The sequence below is a fragment of the Hippoglossus stenolepis genome, chromosome 16, assembly GCF_022539355.2.
Source record: "Hippoglossus stenolepis isolate QCI-W04-F060 chromosome 16, HSTE1.2, whole genome shotgun sequence".
Lineage (NCBI taxonomy): Eukaryota > Metazoa > Chordata > Actinopteri > Pleuronectiformes > Pleuronectidae > Hippoglossus > Hippoglossus stenolepis.
The window spans coordinates 6,765,548-6,785,501 of NC_061498.1; the positions used below are offsets into that span (position 1 = coordinate 6,765,548).

The 19,954-nt window shown below is 44.6% G+C and overlaps 1 protein-coding gene across 1 annotated transcript in view; it reads left to right on the forward strand.

The window, feature by feature from the left end:
• Positions 1-19,484, forward strand: part of LOC118123791 (voltage-dependent T-type calcium channel subunit alpha-1I) — a 72,366-nt gene extending 52,882 nt beyond the window's left edge. The window contains 8 exon segments of the mRNA XM_035181392.2: positions 253-331; positions 1,721-1,842; positions 3,748-4,194; positions 7,538-7,687; positions 11,874-12,011; positions 14,048-14,240; positions 14,972-15,207; positions 15,495-19,484. Coding sequence (XP_035037283.2) covers positions 253-331; positions 1,721-1,842; positions 3,748-4,194; positions 7,538-7,687; positions 11,874-12,011; positions 14,048-14,240; positions 14,972-15,207; positions 15,495-16,226 — 2,097 coding nt within the window. The 3' untranslated portion in view covers positions 16,227-19,484.
• Positions 19,485-19,954: the final 470 nt, after the last annotated feature.

Below are 19,954 nucleotides of genomic sequence, written 5' to 3' on the forward strand. Positions count from 1 at the left end.
CCTGCTGATGTGTTCAACTTCATTTTTTTTACAGACAAGAAACTAGCACCAATGTGTTGTACGTCAGATTTTGACTTTATAATGGAACCGGTGCATGAAACCTCGTCACTGAGTTGTTTAGGGAGCAGTTTAATGTCTCAGATGCTTGAATGCTGTCAGATGGTTTGTGACATATGCTTGGTAAGAGGTTTTTCTCTGTGTGTGTGTGTGTGTGGGTGTGTGTCTCCATTTGTGTGTGTGTGTGTTCTGCAGGTGGGTAACCTGGGCTTGCTCTTCATGCTGCTGTTTTTCATCTACGCCGCCTTAGGAGTAGAGCTTTTCGGAGAACTAGGTAAGTCGGATGCTACAATGGAAAACCATCTCACATTAAACCTAATATAAATTATGTTAAGCGAGTTATATAAGATATGTGCGGTGTTGTTTTTACATATATCAAACGACAAAAAAAAAAAAAATGCTTGCTTGAGGCTTTCAAAGGGGAATTGTCTTCAAAAGAATTACTTCAAAGATTTTTACTTTCGGACAGTTTCTGTGTTGACATGTGATGGGCTAGGCTTTGATCTCAATGCTAATCGGAAAACCTTAAAGAAGATGTGTATTATCCCGTTTCTGGCACGGAACTAAATACGCACCATATGTGTGATAATGTACATAATCTCATTCCCTACTTGGATTAATCCTGCCATCACATATATGTAGTAGTGTGATGACAGGATTATACCAAGTGTAGTCCAAGAGCCTAATGTCCACACACCATCACTGTGTAAAGCAGTGGGAAGTCAACCTGCTGACAGGTGACAAAGGAAAAACCCTACAGTAAGTGTCTTAGGAAGTAATGTGACACCAGAGCAGACACTGTCTTCTGAAATATATTCTCTTATTTGATGAGGGAATGAGGTCGAGAGCGCTGTCTGACACGTCAGCTCCAAATCCTGTCGGTTGAGATCTGGTGTGTGTGAAGACGAGGAATTAACTGTCATGTGTTAGTACAAGCATAAATATAAGAATAGGAAACAGTATAAGAATATTCTCAACCTCAGGGAAAAGAGATATGTCCATCCTCATCAGACCATTCAGGTATGAATACGTAAATAAAAGTGTGGCTTTAAGTATTTGTACACTAATTTTACTACACTAGTGCAGATAAAAGTACACAGACTTGTATTGTCTTTACCATGAAAATCTCCTTATTTCCCTTCCATCCTGTCTTCTGTGTGTTATCAGTTCTCTCTCCTGCAGTCAGACAGCCATTAGGGAATCTACCCACTCCGCAGTATTCTGGTACATAAGTACTGTCCTAAAATACCCACATTGAATTTGGAAGATGCGTCTTCCAAGCTGTCACGTTCCCCTTGTTTGCTGCAGCTGCAGCGCTGCTTCCTATTGGAGCCTGGAACGGATTAGTGGCAAATGCAAGTGTCTCTTTTCTTGAGGCAGTTTTCAGAGATTATCTTGGGATGTAAGCTCAAAGACAAATAGGGTTTTGTCCCAATGCTGCTCATTTGATAACTGTGTCTACACGGAGTTGGCTTGTTTGGACAATCATCCAAGCAGCTTAGTGACACAAATGGTTGATGCTTCTGCAACCTTTGGAAGCAATGACTTGTTAAACCTAAGATCTTACATTCCTTCGATTTCTCTTCTCCCCTCACCTCTTGTCTTATCTGTGACCCAACCACTTCTCCTCTCCCTCCACCCACCCCCTTCCTCTCTTCCTCAGTTTGCAATGCGGACTACCCATGTGAGGGTATGAGTCGTCACGCTACTTTTGAGAACTTTGGCATGGCCTTCCTTACCTTGTTTCAAGTCTCCACGGGCGACAACTGGAATGGCATCATGAAGGTACACAGCTCAACTGGATGTTCGTTTGCTGGGATATAATGCGAATTGAATGTGTGAATCACAGACTTTATGTGAAGATGGACGACATGAGTGCTCCCTAAAGGGAAACCAACGCGTCTTGATCAGCACCTGGTGGCTGGCTGCTGTAAAGGTCATAAATTCCCCAAAGTCCCAAAATGTCAAAGTACACATCTTTTTTTCTTTTCTTCTCAAAGATGGTTTCTGTGATTGTAGCTAGTTTGAATCACACAGATTTTTGTTCAAATGTTCATTTTCTCTATAAGTTTGTTTTTATTTAGTTATTTGATGCTATAATATTGGGGTGAAACATCATGATTGACAACTGAGACTGACTCACGATTGGTCGAGCACTTGTATCGGCAGGACGTCACTAACATGGTTCATGTGCAGACTTTGATTCCAAATGCAAAATGGCTGCGTTTGTGTCCAGGATATTTTTGGCTTCATTTCTGGATGGCGAGAGGAAGTGTAGACACGTCATCCCTCTTTATTTACAGTCTATGTATTATTGAATGTAGTCAGGTAAACTCAGATTATTGTTTTCTAAAACAGTGCATTGCCCTAATCTGGTGTTTAAAGTAAGATAATTCCTCATACAGATAAGAGTTTGTGTTCGAAAATAAATTAAACCATTGACTGAATAGATTTCCAGGAGAGACGAGATAAACTTTCCTTTATTCCTCCCATGCATCCCATCTCTCGCTCTAGTGGTAGTCGCTGATGATAAGGAATTGTGCTTGCTCAGCACTGGGAGTGCAGATTTCCGTACTGATGGGAAAAGGGACTGCCTGTGCCTCAATGCACGAGCACACACAAAGCAACAATTTCCCCTGAACACACTTCTACTACACACCGGCAGCTAGGACCACTCCTCCGCACACCTAGGCTGTGCGTGGGAATAGGGATTACGCCGGAGCATGTCTGGCGTGGACCATTAAACACACACTGGGTATACAGGCAGCCCGGTTGCTAGTGGGCCATGAAGTGAGCCAGCGGGCGGCAGATGCTTCCTCTCAGAGTAAATCTCTGTCATTTTAGCCATTAAATTACTGCCTGGGCTGTGAGAGGGAGAGACCTGCTTTGGTTTGGTAAGAAGCGGGTAAGGCAGAGCGATAATTAGTCGTGCGGTGACGATAGAGTCGAGAGGAAATAATGAGGCAGAGGACGATGGGTAATAGGGCAGTGGGGAATAAAGCAAACAGCATCGAATTGTATTACGAGACGGATGAAGGGAAGGGAGAGGATTTAAAGTAGTGGCCAGTCATTATGCTTTATCCTCTCTTCCAGGAAAGCACAGCAAAAATGGAGTACGCAGCAGGAGAGAGGGGGGGGGGTGCGAAAATGGAGATTTGGATGAGGAGAGAACAAAACTATGTAAATAAATACGGTGGAAAGGGAGTGAGGGCAGAAAAGGGAGATGTTGTGTGAAGGTGCACAGTGTGTGAATGTCATGCCAAGTTAGGTATAAAAGACCAGCTCCAGCTCAGAGGGATGAAATTGTTATGTGTGGTCACTGCCTGGGTGAGATATGTGTATTTCCTCCAGAAAACACTTGTCACTTTGGTTCTGCTCTGACTGAACTCTGCTGTGAACGAGTTAACCGGAGAGGAAACGCACCGGAAAAATTATCAAGGAGGAAAGAAAAAAAAAGCCCCTGTTGCTTTGCAAAGAAGCAAAACAATTAAATGTGTGATGATGAGACAAGTTTATTGCATTTTTTCCCACCATCGAATAATGTCATATTTGAATGAATCAATTTTACAAAATATAATTATTGTATTGTTGCAGTATTCATCAATTAATCTGTCTTTGTTTCTTGTTTCGTCTCCTCCTGACAAACCCTCTCCTCTCCTCTCTCCTCACAATCTGCCTCTGTGACGCCAGGACACATTGCGGGAGTGCCCGCCCGACCACGGCACCGACATGGACTACGCCTGCAATCCGAGCCTTCAGTTTATCTCGCCCATGTATTTTGTCTCCTTCGTGCTCACCGCCCAGTTCGTGCTCATCAATGTGGTGGTGGCTGTGCTGATGAAGCACCTGGACGACTCCAACAAGGAGGCCCAAGAGGAGGCGGAGATGGATGCAGAAATTGAGCTGGAGCTGGCCCAGGGCACCCTCTGTTGCATGGGCGCCCCCAGTTGCGGGGGTGGGGGGGTGGAGAAGGGACTGGTCGTCGCAGGATCAGGGCCCGGAGGCCCGGCAGGAGGCCGGGAGAGAGGAGACGGCCGAGGAGAAGCAGGGAGGAAGATGAGGCATGCAGCAGCCACTGCACACCAAGGACTGTACAACTCCCGCAGCTCCAGTCGGACCCTTTACTCACCAGCACAAGTAAGCATGTGCATATATGTGTGTGTGGATGTGATGCTGGTGAGAGAGAGGCCTATCCTGTATGACTGGTGTTTGTGTGTGTGTGTGTGTGTGTGGAGGGTGTGTGCATTGTGTCTCAAACCAGATTAGTGGGATCAGGATCAGGCCGATCAAGATCTAGAACAATTTCTGATCTTTATTGTAACCTAACTGCAGCTTAGCTGTAATGCTCTGTTATGCTTCTTTAAAACCATTGGAACCGTTGCCTTAAACAGTGAAGTGTAAGCATGTGAACAGCAGTGATATCGGCAGTGGCCAGCAGAGTCTGGGATGTGCCAGCCAGGGATTGAAAATAGTTTGGGCCAAAAGAAAAATTTAATATTGGTTTAGCTTCAATTTTCAAGTCTGTGATGCTTTTAAAGTTTTGCTGCAATTGGTTCGAATCGGCAAATGGGGGGGAAACGGGACTGGAAATATTTTCCGAAATGAGACAAATCTACCAAAGTAATATAAAGTAGTAAAGGCTCGGTCATATATTTAGATTATACCTTTTGAGAGCATGTCTTTTTCTTTCTTTACTGTAGTCATAGCAACCCATGATGTCAGCAAGGAGAGCCAGGCAACTTTAAAAGAAACAAATTATGCTTTTTCAGTTTTTCCTCTTTTCTGAATGTAAAAGCAGAGTTGAAAAGCCCAGGGTCCGTGGTAAAGATGGTGGAAAGGGAGTGGGGGCAGAAAATACTTGTTTTACATAAAGCCCATGTCATTAAGAAGGTAGGATATAGATGAGGGTTATTGCAGAGACTGTTGGTAAAGATGAGGCTGCAGGAAACTAAGGAAAAACATCCACGAACTCTTTGACAAGGCAAAGAAGCGCGTACGAGCCCAAAGTGGAGCTACCGGAGGAAACGAGCCGGTCTTTTCCTGGTTGTATTTTTCTCAGTGGCGACACCTAATGTCAAGGAGAAGACTGCACAGAGTCGCCGCGCCTCGAGCAGGAGTTGGAAAGGGAGAGGCGTCGATGTTACAGTCAGCGAGACGATGACCAAATCCGTTAAATCATCACCGCAGCTAAACAAAGCCCGGTTTTCACCTTTTGTAGAGATATTTCAGTTCGGCGTTGGCTGACGAAGGAAGTCGGTGCAGACCAGAGAGAAATCACTGGCTGCAGCCCCTCCCCCACCACCCACTCCATCTCCCATCTATCTCGAGATCCCTCTCTCTCATTCTCTGCCATAAAAAAAAAAAGAGTGACGCAATAAAGGATTTGCACAACACAAGTCCTGGTGTGTGTGTGTGTGTGTGTGTGTGTGTGTGTGTGTGTGTGTGTGTGTGTGTGTGTGTGTGTGTGTGTGTGTGTGTGTGTGTGTGTGTGTGTGTGCACTTGAATGAGGCTCGTGTGAAGAACACCTTGTGACAACACTTTGACACCTTTGATGAGTTTCGTTCCAAGTTTATAGATTTTCCCATAGACAGCATATGAAGTGAAGTCAAAGCATTTTGATCGCCCCCTGGTGGCTGGGTGCATTACAGGGCGTAAAACCTTCTCCATGTTGGTGGACGGGTTAGGGGCCAAACTAAAATGTCAAAATACACACCAATTGAAGAAAGCAGAGTTCGTATTAAATATTTAGTCTTTTCTGGAGAATGGGAAGTGGAGACGCTTCATTCATCTTCATATAAAGTCTATTGATTTTCCAGTTAATTAAATTCTCTTTTTTGGGGTTTTGTGTATTTTTTAACAGACACAAAAACAGTTTTTTTATTATCTCAAATGTCACCCATAATCGTGACGGATTTAAAAATGATAGTGTTCAGACAGAGACTGTGTTTCAAAAGACTGCAGCTACAACTCGTCGGTCCTCTAATGTGCTATATTATACAATTAACAAGTGCCGTTTGAGTGTATAGCGAGAGACTAGTGAAGACTTTCACGGGGATCAGAGGAGACGCTGTAGAAAGTCGGCACACACAGAGGGAGAGAGAGTAAAGGGATAAGAGAGGAGAGATAATAACTGAGCCAGCGACAGTCAGATAGAGGCAGTAATTAATTTCAGCGCTGTCCTCTCTCTCAAAAACTTCCATTCCCCGTCGACTGGCCCTATTGTTGTCCTCTAATACAGTTATAAATGGAGGGCAGCACATAGGCCAACGCAGTCAATCATACATTATATATCAAGCTCTCCACCTACACACAATGAAGTCTCTTGGGACTGGGCAGCCTGTGAGGGTGTGAGAGAAAGAAGAGAGGACGTGTCGTTTTTGTGTATAAAAAGAAGCTGCAGAGTCAGTTTGTCATTGGGCCAAAATGTGGGACTGTTTCATAAACCATCATGATGCAGGTTTATTTATTAGTATTTATAACGCTGGGGGTACAGTACAGTAACCTGCTTCTTGAATTCGAAGCCCCCTCATTTTCAAAGTATGAGCCGTGAGTGATGGTAATAGAACGGTGTGAGTCAGAAAATGTGCGTTTGCATAACTGATGTTAGTCCTATAAGCAATGTTGTGGAAATGTGCGATGGAAATAGGCTTGTGTGGGGATTGAGGAGGAGTGACCCTGTTTCACAGTGTCTTCTGGGCTGTATCTGCTGATGTAATACAGTTATTTTGGCTGTTATAAATGTGCTGCAGGCACAGTGCATACAATTCACGGTGAAGTGCAGCACCCTGCCAAGAAATCACACAGAAATCACTTTTTCCTGTCACTATAGTTTCCTCCTTTTCTGCCGGATTGGTTTTTCCTAGAAACCAATCTGAAATTCAAGCAAGGGGGGGGATCATTTAAGTCGCAGAAAAGCCCTGAGTGATTCAGTCTAAATTGCTTTAATCCTAATAATACCGAGCGCACAAAGCAAACGCTTAACTCTTAAATTGTTTCAACAAGGTATTGAACAGTCTAATTGAGGCGATACATCAAATGTAATTGCACCACTCTCGCTGCTCAGGGCTTTGATAGAAACATTCTGTGTCACTTGTTAATGAAGGTTTGGAGTCATAATATTGAGGAACAGTGTTTTTTGCCCTGAAGGCCAAAAAATTATGATTAATTTGCTCTGCGCTCTCTCAAAGAAAGAGTGTGACTCTATTTGAAATCGACATATGTGTGTGAGTGAATGTGCACATGTGACTTTTGTGAGTGAGAACATATGAAAGTGTAAAAACATACCTGCGTGTGCACTCGAACATTTTTATAACCCTTACAATGGTGTATGCATTTCCCTGCGTGTTCTTTGTCCTCGCATGTCCGCATGTGCACATGTTTGTGCCTGCGTGCAATACTGGTCTGCCGGCCTGCGTCTCGTGTGTGTGTCTCCGTGTGTGTGTGTGTGTGTCTGTGTGTGCGCATGTGTATGTGTTCCAGGAGAGCCAGTGGCTGGACAGCGTTTCTCTCCTGATCAAGGACACGCTAGAGGGGGAGATGCTGATGATCGACAACCTCTCTGGCTCTGTCTTCCACCACTACTCCTCCCCTGCACCCATCTGCAAAGACTGCAAGAGCCACCCGCAAGAGGTACCACCCTGAACACCACGTGCACACACGTAACACACACACACACACACACACACACACACACACACACACACACACACACACACACACACACACACATTACAATGGACATTGTTAGTGACAGGCTGCACCCAATAAGGTCCATATTTATCCAACATGTCATCAGGTTATTTTAACCTAACTTCACAACAAATCTAATAACTTTAGAGCAAATGTAATACTTTACTTTGAGGAGAGTCAAATCTGCAGCCGAACTGAATCAGAATACCTCCAGAGTATTTTAAAATGCTGTGGTTTTTCTCACTGTGGTAGTTTAAGTCTTCACAGATCCAAAAGTTGTGAATTCAAAAATATGAGACCGATAAAAATCTGCCCTTCCTCAGCATACATATGTGGACATGTCCAAAAATCTACATGTAACAGGATACACCAGTATATGTGTGATGTGGAAAAACTAAGTTTGGCCTGATTCAATGTTATTAGAAAACCCAAAATATTAGATACAAACACACACACACACACACACACACACACACACACACACACACACACACACACACACACACACACACACACACACACACACACATACACACACACACATACACACGCACACACATACACATGCACACACACGCCTTTGTGCACAGATACAAATAATTAGAGAGGGAGAAAGACAACTGGTGTTGTTAGCCAGATTGCATGCATGCATGTGGATTTGCAATAGGAACACACTTTAATAGACACACACACACACACACACACACACTGGGCTTCATTCATCACCAAGAGTCTGAGTGAAAAATGTTTCATGCTTTGTGAAGCGTGTCAACTGCTAAATGTGCCATTATGTTACAGTATAATGGAGATTCTTAATTAAACACAATATCAACACAAGACATCAACTTTCCATATGCACAGACATGTTGATTAATGAGGCCCCCTGCATGGCTACACACACTCGAATGCGACCATTCCGGATATGCATGCATCGTGCACAGATACTCACTGCTCAAAACACACGCTCACAAATCTACTGTCATGTGCCAGTGTTGTCGATCACAATGACAAAGTGCAGCGGGTCAGCACAGAGGAGGCAATAACTGGGCTCTGCACCTCCTCACCTGTCAGTCTGGCTCTCTGCCTGTCTGCAGATGCTGTCAAACCATCAATCTTCTCTCTCTCTCTCTCTTTTACTTGCTTCTTCTCTCCGTCTGTCCCCGTGCTCTGACGGCTTTCGCTGGATCCCTCTCTGATTCACTGTATCTGATCCACTGTTGTTCCCCTTCAAATTTCCCATGTTCTGCGACCATCAAACTTGTGCATTGTGGCTGTTTGTTTGTGTGGGAGAGAGCTTGTGTGGGGGTGTGCAACTTTCAGACAGATGAGACTTTGACTGGTGGGAGCTATGTGCAGAATGGTTGTGTTTTCCGTGCAGTGTGTGTGTGTGTGTGTGTGTGTGTGTGTGTGTGTGTGTGTGTGTGTGTGTGTGTGTGTGTGTGTGTGTGTGTGACAGTGGAAATATTCAAAACATTCAACAAGTAGCTGCCTAACAAGGACTTGAGTTCTTAGTCTGTCGAGAACACTTCAGTGGAGCAGTGAAGGCCTGTGCCAGTCATGTAGTTGCTCTAAATCCTCAAGCATTCACGAACACAATATCTACACGACAGGGTTTTAGGAAGGGCACCATCTTTAGAGGCGGCATCAGAGTTTCAGAAGGTTTCTTGAAAGTATCATTCTGTAAATTACCTGAATATGAATGTGCCAAACTGTAGCAAAGCACACTCAGCATAGACTTGATTGAAAATGAAGGAAAATGAGTTACGGGTTTGAAACATCGGATTTAAACTACTCCACAAAATAAATCAACCTAAAATCTGGTCACGTAATTTTTCTCCTGCAGCCGTTGGTGTCGCCACTCACCTGCTGTGAGTCACATTGACCTCAGAGGTCATGCGGGAACAAATTAATGGTTCTAATTTGAAATTTAAATGTAATCTTTTGTAACTAAAAAACAAGTGTTTAATAAAAATGCTATTTGTTTTCTGGAGATCGTGTCGTCGCCCCTCCTCAGCATCTCGTGACCCTGCAGGGGCGTGTGACAGTAGAAGTATGCACGAGTTGAACACCTGCTGATATAGATGCATATAAGGCTACTATCTTATAAACTACTGTATCTTAATACCACAACCTTAAAACAACAGTGACTGACTTCAGACCAGGTTCTGTTGGTCAGAAGTGCAATCACTTTTATACTGCGTCAAGGTACGATGCATCTTTCACACCTCATTTCATTTTTCGTAAGATAAGCCCAAATGTTTAATACCCTGGCAAAAACAATTCTGTGGATGCCGTTATGAAAAAACATTAAAATACTTCAAATCACTTGAAGGATTCATGTGAGTGATTGTAACACTTTTGGCTCCGGTGGCTCCCACCTCTCAGTTAGCAGATGTAAGTTTGGTGTAAAATGATCATCTGACTGCCTGTACGCTTGTTGTCTTGTCTTGCTCTCGCTTTGTATGTAGCATAAATTACATTGCCTACGCTCGCTGTGTCCAGACAAGCATGATTCATGTGATGTGGCCATGAGATACTCGTCATGCTTATGTTCTTGCTCAGTTACACTATCTGCTCCTCTCATTGCCTCCCAGCGATGCTCAATAACCACGACTTCTTTAACCGGATTCTGTCTTTTTAGTGAGGAAGTTGCCTCGGAAGCAGCAGTGTAGAAACTCTCCCTCTGCCGATTCGACCTTTTTCACTGTTTCCATTACCTGTCGATAAATTAACCAACCAATGACTCGCAGGGACCTTTTTTTTTAGGATATTTGCAGCCCACCCCTGAGACACTGAGCCCGGCAGCTTCTATAGTGCTGTCACATACTGTAGCAGTGTTAGTGAGAGTTGATGCATGGAGGTAAAAGAGAAAAACAGATTTAAATCAAAGATTTGCTCTGCTTCTGCTTCGCTTCCTCTCATTGCCTAAATCCACCTCTATATCTGTTTCTCTCTCTTTCTCTCTGTCTCTCTCTCCCTCCTTGGGGCCCCCGGCAGTGGTAATTTACTGCTGCATATCAGCCATGAATCTTCCTGTATGCACCTCTTTGTCTTTCTCATCTACAGGCACGTGTTAATATATCTCTACGAGGGCTCGCTCCATTGAATATCACTTTAAGTGTTCTCTCTCTGGCCATTTATTGCTGTGACTCTTTAGAGAAACACTGCTTGAGCGCATTGTACCACCCACAGACCTCTGAAATTCCCCCTCCAGTTCGCCGTCAGCTGTATCTTTTTTGAAATTGTGCTGCATGCGGAGAGAGGGGGTAGAGGAGAGGTTGGAGCTTACAGGGGGGGCTCATGCAGTGATGGTTCAAAACCAGCTCAATAGCCCATATGGGCAGAGGCACCTGCAGCCCAGATGAAACAAACGTAGCTGGAGCCGATGTTTGAACAAATGTGAGAGGGAGGTAGTGAAGTGTTCTCACTTCCCAATTATTCTGTGCTCGGTAATGTTGTCTCATTCGTATTTGCTGTGCTGGTGTGAGAGTACGACCGACACCATCAGCAGACATGCAGCAACAACCTTTCACCTCTGGCTGCAGAATTGGGAGGTTTCCGGTGCCACCACAGCACCGTGTCGTACACATACAGATTCTGCGGATGCATGCACATACACAAAACCATTCCCACACGCCGTACCTGCTGCATATGCACCGCTTGGATATCTGCAGTTTGCCTTTCATTCAGCCGCCCTCGTCGCATATTACTGTGGCCCTGGGGAAACATTCGTCCAGTTGATGCAGACGAAATCATTTTATTACTTTGTGAAATCTCTCACCCTGCTCTCTTTGCCGACAGGTGCCTCGGCATTATGGCCACATTGAATTGGCAACATCTGGTGAAGCATATCGAGGCTTGGTGGAGGTTTTACCCATCTCTCCGTGATGCAGCTCTATATAAATAATGCAAGATGTGCTCGGAGCAGATCCTTCATAAATGTCACCTTTATGTATATGTACAAATATGTGCGATACTGAAGTCATGATTGTTATTAACTGTAGAAAAATATCACGAATCATTAGCCTGAGTGTTAATGAGACAGCACCACAGGAAGTGTTCAACTGCCGCTGTTCCCACTACCTGTCGTTGTAAGATGTGAATAACTGAGGTCACTTCCTTGCAGCAGATCAGGATGGCAGAGATTGAGCAGGCGTCTCTGAAATCAGAGCAGCTGTCGGACAAGTCTTCGTCCCCTGCGCTGCCAGACGACCTGAGCCTGGACGAGAACACTTCCTACCAGCTGCTGGCGCGAGGGGGCAAGGTGGGTGTGCAGCCTCAAGTGTATAGTGTGAGGGGTGGAGGAGAGAAAAACTGACTGATACAAATGGAGGTAATGAAAATGCACGTGCAGTGAAAAATGGAGCGGTAGAAATTAAGGCGAAATGATAAATTGAGGGATGTTATATCAAGTGATTTGATGAATTTAAAGCTGTTTTGAATGGAATGATTTTTTTTTACATTCATCATTTATCCTTCACAAAACACGATTCATCATCTAGGAAAAGTAGCCTCAAGGGTGGAAGTAACAAAAGATAACAAAAAAATGGAGGTGATGAAAATGAGTGATATATTGTTATTTTATTTGATTGGAATTATATTTAAAACTTTATTGCTTCCACCCCTCATAGAGCAGAACATGCACAGCACTGATCATTGCACACGTGTACTGTACATGCACTGGTAGAAAAAGTTGGATGTGAGCCTTGATCAGTGGTAATAATGTATAAATACAAAGATATTGTTTTTACTTGGACTTAACTCCCCACTGTGCACAGAACAGTGTGTGCCTGTGTGTGTTTGATAGAAAACGCACCTGATTCAGTGCCAGGAGAACTTAGTTTACACCTGCGTGTCCTCCTCTCACAGCGTTTCAACCCAGATCAGATCCTCTGCAACATTCTGTGTGGAAACAGCTGCAGAGAAAGAAAACCCACTGAGCACTACAGCAGCAATTGCACCTGGAATTCAGTGGTTAGATTCCAGTACGCGCTCCTCTTTGCACTTGACGCGCCCCAAGAGAGTAACCAGCAAACAATGCCAGAGGCTCACTGATGATTTTTTTTTCCTATCCATTGCAGGAAGCTCAAAAACAAATGACCATAATAAAATCATTTTTCCCGGCCGTGCTGTAAGCCCTCTTGTGAATTACTGTTATAAACCTTGGGTTCCACATGCGGCTCTATTTCTTTCCCTCTGTGTATCAGTGGCAACTATCTTGTCTTTGAAGAATCCACAGTCTCTATCCACCACGGACCTCGTGAATAAATCTTTCCACCAGGCTCTCCCTCTGTGGCCCTCATGCCTCCCTCCCCTGCACCTGCTCTCCCCCTCTTCGTCTTTATCGCTCGTTCTTCTCCTCTCTCTCACCGTTACCCCCTCTGGTAATTGCACACCTTCTCTGCACCTCCCTCCAGGCCCTCTCTATCTCCATCCCTTATCATCTGTCCTTTCCTAGATATCTCTCCTCTGTAACGGGGGTAATGCTCCTTGGAGCTGGATAGCCAGATAAGCCTGCAGTCGCCGAGCATGGCTGAGAACCTGCTCATTAGTGGATGGGAAAAAGAGAGGGATAGAGAAAGAGGGGAAGACAGAAGGTGAGAAGGGATTTCAGGTTAAGGATTTTAAGAGTTGTTTGGTGAGTGAGGGTGGCAAGGCTGTGTGGGGGTGGGTGGTTGGGTGTTTGGCTGTTCAGGGGCTCGGCCTGAATGACTGAATGAGGTACACTAATGAAGGAATCAAAAAGTGTGGCCACATATACACACACTAGATGATTGTGCAGTCCCAACATGATGTTAGTTAAACGGAACAAGGTAAGAGCTCACAAAGCTTTAACTCCAGCCTTAATCTGCCTCCTGCTCCAGCAGCCATCACACACACTAACACGTTCATAACCAAGCATTTATCTTTACCATATATAACATTAACATGACAATAGCAGGCTCTTTTTTCTCATGATCAGCTCTCACCCTTACACTCTCACTGAAATGGAAAGCCCGAGGGATGATGTGAATTAGAGGCCATGTTTGATTCCTGCACGCCGGAGGGTCTGATTTTATATAACAATCCTTTTCTATCAGGCTTGTTCTGAACCAGGAATTGTCACTTTTCAACATAGGCTTAATTTAAAATATTCGCTGTAGGCTCCTATAAACTAGCACCTGCTGCGAGGTACCCTTTTTTCATTTTTTCAATTAACCAACCTCTACATGTTTAATTTATTTTCTTTTTTAAATGTGGGGAAAATCACAGATGCATCCATCCTGAATAAGAGAACTTCTCCGTTCTGTTCTCTTCCAGGGAAGTAGCAGCAGTGACTCTGAGGAGGCCGGAGGTGGAGGCCACCAGACTCGAACCGTGGTGCAGAGTCAGGTGCAGGGGCTGGGTCAGCCCTGCAGGGCCCTCTGCACTGGTTCTGAGATGGACACCACTCTTCAGGAGATGGACCTGCAAACACACCAAGCACACATGCGTTCACCTCACTGCAGCCCCGGTGAGTAAATCTAGAAAAGTTGATTTCTCTTTATAACCAGGTTCATTTTCAAAGAAAATAACAAAAATGTAAAGATTAAAAATTGTGTTTTTACTAAGACAAATAATGTACGCATCCTAGACTAAAGTAGCATTTTTCTCCCTATGAAAGTAACACAAGAGATTGTCCGACCAATGACAATTTGGTTGGACGAGAGCATATCAACCAACCAATCGACCAATTGAAAGGGTCAAATTAAGAATTAGATAAGATAAAAATCTACCTTGGTTGACTACAAGCAGCACATGAACCTCAACCAATAGATTGTCAAAATTGTGTTTACATGGCATCTGTGTTGTTGTACGGGTGCAACCAGCTATTACTGTTCATTTTTTCAAATTAATTTGATTAGACTCCATCATCAAATGCCGAAATGGTATCAACACGTATCTAAAATCTGTTGAATTGAAGTAACATAGGTAGACTAGTTTGGGCTATTTCTATGTTAGCATTAACAGCTAGTTCTGCATCATCATTCACTCACAACATCCACCCATTTGACTTGCTGTCATAGTAGCTTCTTAACTACTTTTGCTTCATATAAATGATAAAAAAATGTATTTATATATATATAAACATGAATAACTTGATAAAAATATCCCTCTCATACAAGTCATTTTCAATGGGGAAGTAGAAACAATAGATGAATTGACATCAGGATAGAAATGGAAAGACTGTACTCCCTCCTCAAGGTGGCGTTTCAAGGAGCAGCAACAAGGACAGAAACAAAGAAGGAGCAGGAGGAGACAGAGGCATTTCTCCTCTCTTCCATCTGCCTGCAGAGTTCTTCCACCCCGCAGGAGTAATCATCCCAGCGCCTCCCCGCAGTAGGAGCCTAAGGTTGACAAGGAGCCATAAGCTGACTTCCCCAGCCTCCTGGGCTTCACTCCGCTCCCCGGGAGCCCATAGAGAGATGCTCTGTACACAGGTAGGGGGAGGGGAGAGCCAGGGAAGAACACAATCTACAGTGGAAACAAAAAAAATGGTTATGAGGTTTCATTGAGGTTTGAGCTTGAACAATTACATAATTTGATGTTATCACTAAAGCGAAAGATATTTATATTTGTACTCATGTGAATGAGAAATGGCCTGAAGTTTGATCTCCAACAACAGATGATAATATGTGTAAATGAAACAGGATGAACTGAAATGAAACGAGTTGGATTAATGTGCTTCTCTTTCTTGTCTCACCCCCTTTCTCCCTTGTCTCTTCAGTTCCCGTCCCACAGTGACTCGTCCCTTGCTACAGGCAGCTCTGAAGGTAGCCTCCAGACCACCCTGGAAGAGGGACTGAGCTTCAGCATCTCTCCGCCACAGAACTTGGAGCTGCCACTGCCAACAGCTCCCTTACCACTTGTGTGCCCTCTCCCATTGCCTGAAGATAGGACTATCCTCTCCTCCCCGGTCCAGACCCTGAGACCAAGGTCCAGTCCCTCGTCAGCTTTAACCCTTCAGGCCACCAGGGGCCACCAGCGGAGCCAGAGCAGCGGGCGAGGTAGCACCAGCCCATGCTACACCCGCGACGACTCCATTGACCCTTCAGATGAAGACCTAGGTATAGGCATTGGATCGTCAATTGGTGGTTGTGGCTCCAGCCAAGCGGGCAACAGTGAACACTTGTCAGAGACACTGAGCAGCTTGTCACTGACATCACTGCTGTCCCCCAGCTCCCTGGTGTACCCTGGAGGAGCAGTGAAGAAGTGCAACAGCACAGGCAGCCTGGACCAAGGGGGGGTGTTGCTGTCATCCCGGGGCAAGGATGGCCGCAGGGAGATTCTAGGCCTGGAGCTTATGGACCCCCAGGGCTTCTTGGCCAATCCCTGGACAGGGGCATTAGTCGATAAAAGAAGAGGAGACGGAAGTGTGGAAATAGGAGTTGGAGAAGAAGGATTCAAAGGGAAGAGCTCAAGCCAAACAACCGTGGGGCCTTGTCGAAAAAACAGATGAAACCTGCTGTAAGCTCCTCCTTTGTCTCTCCATTCCTTGGATCTAAACCCATTGCCGTCCCTCTCACTCTCTCTGCTCTCCTCAGTGAGAGAGAGGCTCGATGACACATGATGTCCCGTGTTCCAAAACCCAACCCTCATCCTGCCCCTTCAACCCCTTTCTATACATTTGTGACAAGCCCATGTCCCATTTTGAGCTGCCTAGGGGAGTGGCCTCGGTTGCGATCTGCTGATGAGAAAGTGGCCTGCGGAGTTGAGGCCCAATCGCTGAAGATCGGTCCTGATATCATCTTAGCGGCTGTACCTATGGAGGAGGCTGTGGAAGGTTCTGCCTCACATTGGAAGACGCAAGAAAGAGCCTTGTTGTTGCTCGACTGTAGTTACCTCTCCTCCATGTCGGTTCACCGAGGTTTAAAATGCAAAAACAGAAGCACCCAAACTGAAACAGCTATCAACGCCAACAGAGACTGCTTTGATTCGTTTATGTCTCAGAGGCAGTGCAGCATGCAAGTGGGCGGAGGCTCAGAGATGGAGGAATATATAAAGGTGGAAGTAAGCCTGGGAACGGAGAAGGCAGGTCATTTGTTTGGCTGGGAAAGCAGAAAGCGGATCTAATGTCCATCTGCTCTGGCAGACGGAAACAACAGGTCCTACTCACTCCGGCACAGGACCTTCTGCTGGGTTCAGATATGTGAGGTGGAGGAGAGTTCAAGAGTGTGTGCTCACAGTGTGTGCTTGTGTGTGAGAGCACTGCCTCAGGTATCCAAGGCATGACTTAAATCCTTATCATCACCTCACCATACCTCTGTATTTTTTTGGGAAAAGGGGATAGGTATTGACTGATCAAAGCTTTGTGCCTCTGTCAACTTGGTCTTGAGTGGCAGTGGAAAAATGAAAAGAAATGATTGCATGGACTGGTTCGTGAAATTGGTTATTTTTCTTTCAATCGCTCAGACATGAAGAAGTGAGTGTGAAAAATGGCGTGGATAGATGGAGCTTTACAAACCCCATCCGGGGAAACAATAACGGATTCCTTGAGGCAGCCTTGTGTGCACCAACGCATGGTTAATAAAGTGGGACTTTGAGCACACTCCCGTTTGACAGCACCTCCTATCAACAGGCTTAAGGATTTGAAATGAACAGACGACACCACAAGAGTCGCGAGGGACCTTGACTGCATGATGGACTTGCATTTAACCAAGAGTTTTATCTATATACAGAAGTGTATCAAGATGTCAATGTTGGGTGATAACCATGTGATTTCTATTCCACTATTTTTGTAGAAAAAAAGAGAATAGGCACGTGCAAGTGTTGCCGTTACTTTGTCCCAACTTAATTTAACCCATCTGGTCTTTGACTTGTTTTCTAGGACTTTTTGTCTGCCAGTGGCTTCCAGTTTTATACCATTTTTTAAAGGTTTGGACAGTGTATAAACAACGAAGCAAAAAATTTCAAACGAACTTTGTGCGCTGAAGTGATTGTTCCCTCCAGCACATTTCTCTTTGGGAACATTGGTTCCTTGTAGGTTTTTTTTTTTTTTCAGATGTTGGGAGTCCCAGAGGACAACCGGAGATGGGGACAGCCATATTCACTTAGCACATGAGGATCGCTCTAGCTCACAGACATTACCGGCTGCACACAGGGAGCTTTGTTTGCTTTTCAGCCTCCTCTGCTAAAATCCACGAATAGCGAAAACCATCTCTGTCAAAGCTTTAATTTGAGTGTTACACCACAACATATCGATTATGGACACATTTGTGTTCCTTGAGCATGGTTCTGGGATTGCAATACAGATTTTTTTTCCTAATGCACTCATCTTCTCTTCCCCCATCTCCTCTCACACACAGTATGTTGTAGCAACACACACCATAGTTTGATATCAAAAGCTGACACTGTAACAAAGAACAAAACTTTTGCATCTTTTAGTGCAAAGTTATTTTGGCTTCGGCCACTTGACTAATCGCTCCATCCAAAAAAGGTCATGTTCAAGCCTGATTTTCTAGAGGTAGACTGTTGTACCCGTCGTATTTTTTAACATTACCTTACTTTTTCTTTATTTCTCTATAAGAATGAGGTGATGTGAGAAAATCCAAGGGTTTGACCTTTTTTATCATGCAAAATCACTTTAATGACTATGTTTTATCACAAGACGTTGGGTTAGTGATGCGTGGGTTAAAGACAGCTACGTGTGCGTATGTGTGCGTGTGTGTTCATGACTTCAGGTGAAGCGAACGCCTTTCCCTGAAGTGTCCTGTTGCGTCGGTAAAGACACCTGAGATTAAAAAGATGAAGAGGGAAAACACAGAGCAACCAAGGGCTGTTTTAGCTTCAAAGATGTGTCCTCCGATCTTTCCGAGACAAATCCTTGTGTCAATGAATATGGCATCAAAGGCAAAAGCTTGACTATACAGCAATAAATGTTCTATGTGTATGCCCTGAGTAAATGATGTCAATGTGATTTTTATCTCCTCGGAATACAACAGTATTCGTTGCTGTCTGCTTTTGCTTCTACACGTCTGAACTCACAACCAATGAGAAAAAGCACTTGTGCCCTCTCGGAGACCAATCAGTAGAGAGATGGGTTGCAATTGGACGGCATGAACAAATTAGGTTATTGAACTCAGGTCGGGGGGTAAAAACCACTATTAAAGTTTTTAAGACAGTTGTAAAGGTGTGCTCAGACGGAATGCAAAGCAAATGTTCACCTCGCTTTTATTCGCACAAATTTGACCGCTGGAGTGTTTCTGTGCTCCGAACTCGAACGCCAGAGAACAGCCAGCGCACCACATGTTAGCTAACAATGCACCGACTGGGTGTGTGAGCAGAGCGTGCCTTTGTACAGTTATTGTGCTGTAGCTCTGACAAAACGGACCGGGAGCTCAAGCTGTTTTTCCATCATTTGACTTCCTCCACCACCCCCACCCCCACCCCCCCAACCGCCTTGTCTCTGTAAGTTTTGTGGAGTGGAGTTCAACAGCTGGGGATAACTCATTATGTCCAGTATTTTCAACATGTGCGGACGCATTTATGCTTCAAGTCACGCTGCCTTGAGCAAACCCGTGTGCACCCCCCACATTGAATTTGTATGCAATGTGTTTGCTGCCTCTGAAATTTGCTTTGTGTTCGGTCTGAACAGACCTTAAGGGTGTACAATTCACATTTGTACATATCTTTGTATTCTGATCTGCATGTATGCATTGCTGCCAGTGACCATGATTATATCATTAGTATGCATTTCATAAAATTGTACAAAGTTAAAGGGAATGATTCAGTGTTTTTTGACTGATGATTTGAAACCACTAAAATAATAATCAGTTCAAGCCCCAAAAAAGGAAAAGAAGAGTTTTTTTCTTCCAGCACAACCTTCACATTAGTTGACATAAGAGGCTGCGGTTCAGTTCTCATCTCGATGCCATGTGATGTATATTAGAATACGTATCTGATATGACAGCAGGAGGTTGAGTCAGGCGAGTTTAAAGCAGGGAACAAGAAAGCCAGAGACACAACAGGGACACAAAAAGCCGAAAGTGCACAGAGTTGACGCGGACAGCTGGACAGAGTGAAGCCAGCATTGTGAGAGGCTGCCGCGGTGAGATGCTGCAGGAGCGGGAGACTTCTTGAGACAGCTTGTCATCGGGCAGCCTTGCCCAGCAGAGCCATCAGTGCGAGAGAGCACATTAGGCATGCACGCTGAACTCGGAGGTGTTGTTTACCTCACACTCCCCAAAC